The 9,578-nt window shown below is 48.2% G+C and overlaps 2 protein-coding genes across 2 annotated transcripts; both read left to right on the top strand.

Annotated features, from left to right (window-relative positions):
* Nucleotides 1,285–2,906, top strand: LOC110256914. Its single transcript, XM_021074732.1, has 3 exons — nt 1,285–2,397; nt 2,613–2,695; nt 2,832–2,906. Exons 1-3 carry the CDS (start codon nt 1,680–1,682, stop codon nt 2,904–2,906), a joined length of 876 nt encoding a protein of 291 aa, XP_020930391.1. The 5' UTR covers nt 1,285–1,679.
* LOC110256933 lies at nt 2,278–9,341 on the top strand. Its single transcript, XM_021074788.1, has 2 exons — nt 2,278–5,201; nt 6,036–9,341. The coding sequence occupies exons 1-2, from the start codon at nt 3,401–3,403 to the stop codon at nt 6,809–6,811; spliced, it is 2,577 nt and encodes an 858-aa protein (XP_020930447.1). The 5' UTR covers nt 2,278–3,400; the 3' UTR covers nt 6,812–9,341.

Below are 9,578 nucleotides of genomic sequence, written 5' to 3'. Positions count from 1 at the left end.
TAGTGCTGATAGTCTAATGGAGCTATTCACTAACATATCGATATAATCATTACATATTACCATTACCATTTTTATCCAGAATTTCCAATTTTTATCTTGACTAAATTCCTAAATTCTTCATTTTGACACCTTTCAGCGGTGATGGACTATGGCAAATACAAGACAGGCTACACTGACAACTGCAGCTTTACTGTTGACTTTATTCTTCTCTACCACTATTTACAATTTAAATGCATACAAGTTTGGCTGGCAAGTACAAAACTCAAGACCGCAGGATACAATTTGAAGAGAAATTCAAAGATTCTCAATTGTACATGGATTGAGAGTCATTAAAATAACTTGCTTTAGAATAACTAAGAGACCTAATTGTACTATAAATAATAATTATCTCTAACCCTTTCAAAAGCAGCTTACGATGTTCTATTTTCCTGTATGATCTCACTTATCTCTCACCTCCTCTCTATTCCCACTGTTACTGTCCTAGTTAGCAGTCTCCTGTCTCTTGCTGGACTTTCCCAATAGCCCTTCTGAAAGGATGAAAATGCAACCTGACTCTCCCAGAACCCAGGAAGTTAATAAGAAGCTCTAAATGCCCTCGAATTCCAGACCCTGTTCCCTATAGGTAAAAGATCATACTTTTTGCTGTTTTAGGGCTTGCTTTCTGCTCTGTACAAAACTTTGTGGAAGGGGAAAAACAGGCCCCTGAGTATGTGCCTCTATGCTTGAAACTTCTTGAAACTGCTCCTAACTGCTTGTTTGGCTTCTGTAAACCTGCTTGCATAAGATAAAAAGAGGAGAAGTCAATTGCCTAACGGACCCCAGTAAGATCGGGCGTGCCACAAAATGTTGAAAATCCTGATAAATATATCTTGGTGACAATATGTCTCCCCCACCCAGAGACAGGCACAAACATGTAACTCCAGAACAACTTAAAATTAATTGGTCCACAAAGCGCGGGCTCTCGAAGTTTTGAATTGACTGGTTTGCGATATTTTAAAAATGATTAGTTTGTAAAAGCGCGGGCTTTGTTGTGAACCCCATAAAAGCTGTCCCGACTCCACACTCGGGGCCGCAGTCCTCTACCCCTGCGTGGCGTACGACTGTGGGCCCCAGCGCGCTCGGAATAAAAATCCTCTTGCTGTTTGCATCAAGACCGCTTCTCGTGAGTGATTTGGGGTGTCGCCTCTTCCGAGTCAGGACGAGAGGGATTTTAACTCGACTGGCCTTTCAGTTTGGTGCGTTGGCCGGGAAACCCGCGACTACCCCTCACACCCGAGAACCGACTTGGAGGTAAAGGGATCCCCTTTGGAACATGTGAGTGTGTATGTCGGCTGGCGTCTCTGTTCTGAGTGTCTGTTTTCGGTGATGCGCGCTTTCGGTTTGCAGCTGTCCTCTCAGACCGTAAGGACTGGGGGACTGTGATCAGCAGACGTGCTAGGAGGATCACAGGCTGCCACCCTGGGGGACGCCCCGGGAGGTGGGGAGAGCCAGGGACGCCTGGTGGTCTCCTTCTGTCGGTCAGAGGACCGAGTTCTGTTGTTGAAGCGAAAGCTTCCCCTCCGCGGCCGTCCGACTCTTTTGCCTGCTTGTGGAAGACGCGGACGGGTCGCGTGTGTCTGGATCTGTTGGTTTCTGTTTTGTGTGTCTTTGTCTTGTGCGTCCTTGTCTACAGTTTTAATATGGGACAGACTGTGACGACCCCTCTTAGTTTGACTCTCGACCATTGGACTGAAGTTAAATCCAGGGCTCATAATTTGTCAGTTCAGGTTAAGAAGGGACCTTGGCAGACTTTCTGTGTCTCTGAATGGCCGACATTCGATGTTGGATGGCCATCAGAGGGGACCTTTAATTCTGAGATTATCCTGGCTGTTAAAGCAATTATTTTTCAGACTGGACCCGGCTCTCATCCCGATCAGGAGCCCTATATCCTTACGTGGCAAGATTTGGCAGAGGATCCTCCGCCATGGGTTAAACCTTGGCTGAATAAGCCAAGAAAGCCAGGTCCCCGAATTCTGGCTCTTGGAGAGAAAAACAAACACTCGGCTGAAAAAGTCAAGCCCTCTCCTCATATCTACCCCGAGATTGAGGAGCCGCCGGCTTGGCCGGAACCCCAATCTGTTCCCCCACCCCCTTATCCGGCACAGGGTGCTGCGAGGGGACCCTCTGCCCCTCCTGGAGCTCCGGCGGTGGAGGGACCTGCTGCAGGGACTCGGAGCCGGAGGGGCGCCACCCCGGAGCGGACAGACGAGATCGCGACATTACCGCTGCGCACGTACGGCCTCCCATACCGGGGGGCCAATTGCAGCCCCTCCAGTATTGGCCCTTTTCTTCTGCAGATCTCTATAATTGGAAAACTAACCATCCCCCTTTCTCGGAGGATCCCCAACGCCTCACGGGGTTGGTGGAGTCCCTTATGTTCTCTCACCAGCCTACTTGGGATGATTGTCAACAGCTGCTGCAGACACTCTTCACAACCGAGGAGCGAGAGAGAATTCTGTTAGAGGCTAGAAAAAATGTTCCTGGGGCCGACGGGCGACCCACGCAGTTGCAAAATGAGATTGACATGGGATTTCCCTTGACTCGCCCCGGTTGGGACTACAACACGGCTGAAGGTAGGGAGAGCTTGAAAATCTATCGCCAGGCTCTGGTGGCGGGTCTCCGGGGCGCCTCAAGACGGCCCACTAACTTGGCTAAGGTAAGAGAGGTGATGCAGGGACCGAATGAACCTCCCTCAGTTTTTCTTGAGAGGCTCATGGAAGCCTTCAGGCGGTTCACCCCTTTTGATCCTACCTCGGAGGCTCAGAAAGCCTCAGTGGCCCTGGCCTTCATAGGACAGTCAGCCCTGGATATCAGAAAGAAGCTTCAGAGACTGGAAGGGTTACAGGAGGCTGAGTTACGTGATCTAGTGAAGGAGGCAGAGAAAGTGTATTACAAAAGGGAGACAGAAGAAGAAAGGGAACAAAAAAAAGAGAAAGAAAGAGAGGAAAGGGAGGAAAGACGTAATAAACGACAAGAGAAGAATTTGACTAAGATCTTGGCTGCAGTGGTTGAAAGAAAAAGCAATAGGGAAAGAGAGAGAGATTTTAGGAAAATTAGGTCAGGCCCTAGACAGTCAGGGAACCTGGGCAATAGGACCCCACTCGACAAGGACCAATGTGCATATTGTAAAGAAAAAGGACACTGGGCAAGGGACTGCCCCAAGAAGAGAAACAAAGGACTGAAGGTCTTAGCTCTGGAAGAAGATAAAGACTAGGAAAGACGGGGTTCGGACCCCCTCCCCGAGCCCAGGGTAACTTTAAAGGTGGAGGGGCAACCAGTTGAGTTTCTGGTTGATACCGGAGCGAAACATTCAGTGCTACTACAGCCATTAAGAAAACTAAAAGATAAAAAATCCTGGGTGATGGGTGCCACAGGGCAACAACAGTATCCATGGACTACCCGAAGAACAGTTGACTTGGGAGTGGGACGGGTAACCCACTCGTTTCTGGTCATACCTGAGTGCCCAGCACCCCTCTTAGGTAGAGACTTACTGACCAAGATGGGAGCACAAATTTCTTTTGAACAAGGGAAACCAGAAGTGTCTGCAAATAACAAACCTATCACTGTGTTGACCCTCCAATTAGATGACGAATATCGACTATATTCTCCCCTAGTAAAGCCTGATCAAAATATACAATTCTGGTTGGAACAGTTTCCCCAAGCCTGGGCAAAAACCGCAGGGATGGGTTTGACAAAGCAAGTTCCCCCACAGGTTATTCAACTGAAGGCCAGTGCTGCACCAGTGTCAGTCAGACAGTACCCCTTGAGTAAAGAAGCTCGAGAAGGAATTCGGCCGCATGTTCAAAGATTAATCCAACAGGGCATCCTAGTTCCTGTCCAATCTCCCTGGAATACTCCCCTGCTACCGGTTAGAAAGCCTGGGACTAATGACTATCGACCAGTACAGGACTTGAGAGAGGTCAATAAACGGGTGCAGGATATACACCCAACAGTCCCGAACCCTTATAACCTCTTGTGTGCTCTCCCACCCCAACGGAGCTGGTATACAGTATTGGACTTAAAGGATGCCTTCTTCTGCCTGAGACTACATCCCACTAGCCAACCACTTTTTGCCTTCGAATGGAGAGATCCAGGTGCGGGAAGAACCGGGCAGCTCACTTGGACTCGACTGCCCCAAGGGTTCAAAAACTCCCCGACCATCTTTGACGAAGCCCTACACAGAGACCTGGCCAACTTCAGGATCCAACACCCCCAGGTGACCCTCCTCCAGTACGTGGATGACCTACTTCTGGCGGGAGCCACCAAACAGGACTGCTTAGAAGGTACGAAGGCACTACTGCTGGAATTGTCTGACCTAGGCTACAGAGCCTCCGCTAAGAAGGCCCAGATTTGCAGGAGAGAGGTAACATACTTGGGGTACAGTTTGCGGGGCGGGCAGCGATGGCTGACGGAGGCACGGAAGAGAACTGTAGTCCAGATACCGGCCCCAACCACAGCCAAACAAGTGAGAGAATTTTTGGGGACAGCTGGATTTTGCAGACTGTGGATCCCGGGGTTTGCGACCTTAGCAGCCCCACTCTACCCACTAACCAAAAAAAAAGGGGAATTCTCCTGGGCTCCTGAGCACCAGAAGGCATTTGATGCTATCAAAAAGGCCCTGCTGAGCGCACCTGCTCTGGCCCTCCCTGACGTGACTAAACCCTTTACCCTTTATGTGGATGAGCGTAAGGGAGTAGCCCGGGGAATTTTAACCCAAACTCTAGGACCATGGAGGAGACCTGTTGCCTACCTGTCAAAGAAGCTCGATCCTGTAGCCAGTGGTTGGCCCATATGCCTGAAGGCTATCGCAGCTGTGGCCATACTGGTCAAGGACGCTGACAAATTGACTTTGGGACAAAATATAACTGTAATAGCCCCCCATACGTTGGAAAACATCGTTCGGCAGCCCCCAGACCGATGGATGACCAACGCCCGCATGACCCACTATCAAAGCCTGCTTCTCACAGAGAGGGTCACGTTCGCTCCACCAGCCGCTCTCAACCCTGCCACTCTTCTGCCTGAAGAGACTGATAAACCAGTGACTCATGATTGCCATCAACTATTGATTGAGGAGACTGGGGTCCGCAAGGACCTTACAGACATACCGCTGACTGGAGAAGTGTTAACCTGGTTCACTGACGGAAGCAGCTATGTGGTGGAAGGTAAGAGGATGGCTGGGGCGGCGATGGTGGACGGGACCCGCACGATCTGGGCCAGCAGCCTGCCGGAAGGAACTTCAGCACAAAAGGCTGAGCTCATGGCCCTCACGCAAGCTTTGCGGCTGGCCGAAGGGAAATCCATAAACATTTATACAGACAACAGGTATGCCTTTGCGACTGCACACGTACACGGGGCCATCTATAAACAAAGGGGGTTGCTTACCTCAGCAGGGAGGGAAATAAAGAACAAAGAGGAAATTCTAAGCCTATTAGAAGCCTTACATTTGCCAAAAAGGCTAGCTATTATACACTGTCCTGGACATCAGAAAGCCAAAGATCCCATATCCAGAGGGAACCAGATGGCTGACCGGGTTGCCAAGCAGGCAGCCCAGGGTGTTAACCTTCTGCCTATGATAGAAACACCCAAAGCCCCAGAACCCGGACGACAGTACACCCTAGAAGACTGGCAAGAAATAAAAAAGATAGACCAGTTCTCTGAAACTCCGGAGGGGACCTGCTATACCTCAGATGGGAAGGAAATCCTGCCCCACAAAGAAGGGTTAAAATATGTCCAACAGATACATCGTCTAACCCACCTAGGAACTAAACACCTGCAGCAGTTGGTCAGAACATCCCCTTATCATGTTCTGAGGCTACCAGGAATGGCTGACTCGGTGGTCAAACATTGTGTGCCCTGCCAGCTGGTTAATGCTAATCCTTCCAGAATACCTCCAGGAAAGAGACTAAGGGGAAGCCACCCAGGCGCTCACTGGGAAATGGACTTCACTGAGGTGAAGCCGGCTAAATACGGAAACAAATATCTATTGGTTTTTGTAGACACCTTTTCAGGATGGGTAGAGGCTTATCCTACTAAGAAAGAGACTTCAACCGTGGTGGCTAAGAAAATACTGGAGGAAATTTTTCCAAGATTTGAAATACCTAAGGTAATAGGGTCAGACAATGGTCCAGCTTTCGTTGCCCAGGTAAGTCAGGGACTGGCCAAGATATTGGGGATTGATTGGAAACTGCATTGTGCATACAGACCCCAAAGCTCAGGACAGGTAGAGAAGATGAATAGAACCATTAAAGAGACCCTTACCAAATTGACCACAGAGACTGGCATTAATGATTGGATAGCTCTCCTGCCCTTTGTGCTTTTTAGGGTGAGGAACACCCCTGGACAGTTTGGGCTGACCCCCTATAAATTGCTCTACGGGGGACCCCCCCCGTTGGCAGAAATTGCCTTTGCACATAGTGCTGATGTGCTGCTTTCCCAGCCTTTGTTCTCTAGGCAGCGAGCATGGAAACAGCTCCGGGAGGCCTACTCAGGAGGAGACTTGCAAGTTCCACATCGCTTCCAAGTTGGAGATTCAGTCTATGTTAGACGCCACCGTGCAGGAAACCTCGAGACTCGGTGGAAGGGACCTTATCTCGTACTTTTGACCACACCAACGGCTATGAAAGTCGAAGGAATCCCCACCTGGATCCATGCATCCCACGTTAAGCCGGCGCCACCTCCCGATTCAGGGTGGAAAGCCGAAAAGACTGAAAATCCCCTTAAGCTTCGCCTCCATCGCGTGGTTCCTTACTCTGTCAATAACTCCTCAAGTTAATGGTAAACGCCTTGTGGACAGCCCGAACTCCCATAAACCCTTATCTCTCACCTGGTTACTTACTGACTCCGGTACAGGTATTAATATTAACAGCACTCAAGGGGAGGCTCCCTTGGGGACCTGATGGCCTGAGTTATATGTCTGCCTTCGATCAGTAATCCCTGGTCTCAATGACCAGGCCACACCCCCCGATGTACTCCGTGCTTACGGGTTTTACGTTTGCCCAGGACCCCCAAATAATGAAAAATATTGTGGAAATCCTCAGGATTTCTTTTGCAAGCAATGGAGCTGCGTAACTTCTAATGATGGGAATTGGAAATGGCCAGTCTCTCAGCAAGACAGAGTAAGTTACTCTTTTGTTAACAATCCTACCAGTTATAATCAATTTAATTATGGCCATGGGAGATGGAAAGATTGACAACAGCGGGTACAAAAAGATGTACGAAATAAGCAAATAAGCTGTCATTCGTTAGACCTAGATTACTTAAAAATAAGTTTCACTGAAAAAGAAAAACAAGAAAATATTCAAAAGTGGGTAAATGGTATGTCTTGGGGAATAGTGTACTATGGAGGCTCTGGGAGAAAGAAAGGATCTGTTCTGACTATTCGCCTCAGAATAGAAACTCAGATGGAACCTCCGGTTGCTATAGGACCAAATAAGGGTTTGGCCGAACAAGGACCTCCAATCCAAGAACAGAGGCCATCTCCTAACCCCTCTGATTACAATACAACCTCTGGATCAGTCCCCACTGAGCCTAACATCACTATTAAAACAGGGACGAAACTTTTTAGCCTCATCCAGGGAGCTTTTCAAGCTCTTAACTCCACGACTCCAGAGGCTACCTCTTCTTGTTGGCTTTGCTTAGCTTCGGGCCCACCTTACTATGAGGGAATGGCTAGAGGAGGGAAATTCAATGTGACAAAGGAACATAGAGACCAATGTACATGGGGATCCCAAAATAAGCTTACCCTTACTGAGGTTTCTGAAAAAGGCACCTGCATAGGGAGGGTTCCCCCATCCCACCAACACCTTTGTAACCACACTGAAGCCTTTAATCGAACCTCTGAGAGTCAATATCTGGTACCTGGTTATGACAGGTGGTGGGCATGTAATACTGGATTAACCCCTTGTGTTTCCACCTTGGTTTTCAACCAAACTAAAGACTTTTGCGTTATGGTCCAAATTGTCCCCCGGGTGTACTACTATCCCGAAAAAGCAGTCCTTGATGAATATGACTATAGATATAATCGGCCAAAAAGAGAGCCCATATCCCTGACACTAGCTGTAATGCTCGGATTGGGAGTAGCTACAGGCGTGGGAACAGGAACGGCTGCCCTAATCACAGGACCGCAACAGCTGGAGAAAGGACTTAGTAACCTACATCGAATTGTAACGGAAGATCTCCAAGCCCTAGAAAAATCTGTCAGTAACCTGGAGGAATCCCTAACCTCCTTATCTGAAATGGTTCTACAGAACAGAAGGGGGTTAGATCTGTTATTTCTAAAAAAAGGAGGGTTATGTGTAGCCTTAAAAGAGAAATGCTGCTTTTATGTGAATCATTCAGGAGCTATCAGGGACTCCATGAACAAGCTCAGAGAAAGGTTAAAAAAACGTCACAAAGAAAAAGAGGCTGGCCAAGGATGGTTTGAGGGATGGTTCAACAAGTCCCCATGGGTGACCACCCTGCTTTCTGCTCTAACAGGACCCCTAGTAATACTGCTCCTGTTGCTTACAGTTGGGCCTTGCTTAATTAATCGGTTTGTTGCCTTTGTTAGAGAACAAATGAGTACAGTTCGGATCATGGTACTTAGACAGCAGTACCAAGGCCTTCCAAGCTAAGAAGAAACTGACCTTTAGCCTTCCTAGTTCTAAGATTAGAACTATTAACAAGAGAAGAAGTGGGGAATGAAAGGATGAAAATGCAACCTGACTCTCCCAGAACCCAGGAAGTTAATAAGAAGCTCTAAATGCCCTCGAATTCCAGACCCTGTTCCCTATAGGTAAAAGATCATACTTTTTGCTGTTTTAGGGCTTGCTTTCTGCTCTGTACAAAACTTTGTGGAAGGGGAAAAACAGGCCCCTGAGTATGTGCCTCTATGCTTGAAACTTCTTGAAACTGCTCCTAACTGCTTGTTTGGCTTCTGTAAACCTGCTTGCATAAGATAAAAAGAGGAGAAGTCAATTGCCTAACGGACCCCAGTAAGATCGGGCGTGCCACAAAATGTTGAAAATCCTGATAAATATATCTTGGTGACAATATGTCTCCCCCACCCAGAGACAGGCACAAACATGTAACTCCAGAACAACTTAAAATTAATTGGTCCACAAAGCGCGGGCTCTCGAAGTTTTGAATTGACTGGTTTGCGATATTTTAAAAATGATTAGTTTGTAAAAGCGCGGGCTTTGTTGTGAACCCCATAAAAGCTGTCCCGACTCCACACTCGGGGCCGCAGTCCTCTACCCCTGCGTGGCGTACGACTGTGGGCCCCAGCGCGCTCGGAATAAAAATCCTCTTGCTGTTTGCATCAAGACCGCTTCTCGTGAGTGATTTGGGGTGTCGCCTCTTCCGAGTCAGGACGAGAGGGATTTTAACTCGACTGGCCTTTCACTTCCAGTGTTACTAACTTTAAATGTATCCACAGCTGCCAGAGTCATCTTGCTATCTTTTGAAAATGTAAATCTGCTTACATCTTTCTTCATTGTTGTTTTTGGCCAATAGTCAGCAGTAGACAGAGGATAAGGTGGAAGCTCTTGAATGCTGCATAT

This window comes from Sus scrofa, chromosome 15 (genome assembly GCF_000003025.6).
Source record: "Sus scrofa isolate TJ Tabasco breed Duroc chromosome 15, Sscrofa11.1, whole genome shotgun sequence".
Lineage (NCBI taxonomy): Eukaryota > Metazoa > Chordata > Mammalia > Artiodactyla > Suidae > Sus > Sus scrofa.
Note: the sequence above shows the minus strand (reverse complement) of the source record. Positions and strands in the feature narration are given on the sequence as shown.

Coding starts and splice junctions, on each gene's coding strand:
- LOC110256914 (XM_021074732.1), top strand. CDS start 1,680: ATGGGACAGACTGTGACGACCCCTCTTAGTTTGACTCTCGACCATTGG. Junction 2,398..2,612: donor GATCCCCAACGCCTCACGGG/GTTGGTGGAGTC, acceptor ACACGGCTGAAG/GTAGGGAGAGCTTGAAAATC. Junction 2,696..2,831: donor GGCCCACTAACTTGGCTAAG/GTAAGAGAGGTG, acceptor TGGCCTTCATAG/GACAGTCAGCCCTGGATATC.
- LOC110256933 (XM_021074788.1), top strand. CDS start 3,401: ATGGGTGCCACAGGGCAACAACAGTATCCATGGACTACCCGAAGAACA. Junction 5,202..6,035: donor AAGCAGCTATGTGGTGGAAG/GTAAGAGGATGG, acceptor TGGTTTTTGTAG/ACACCTTTTCAGGATGGGTA.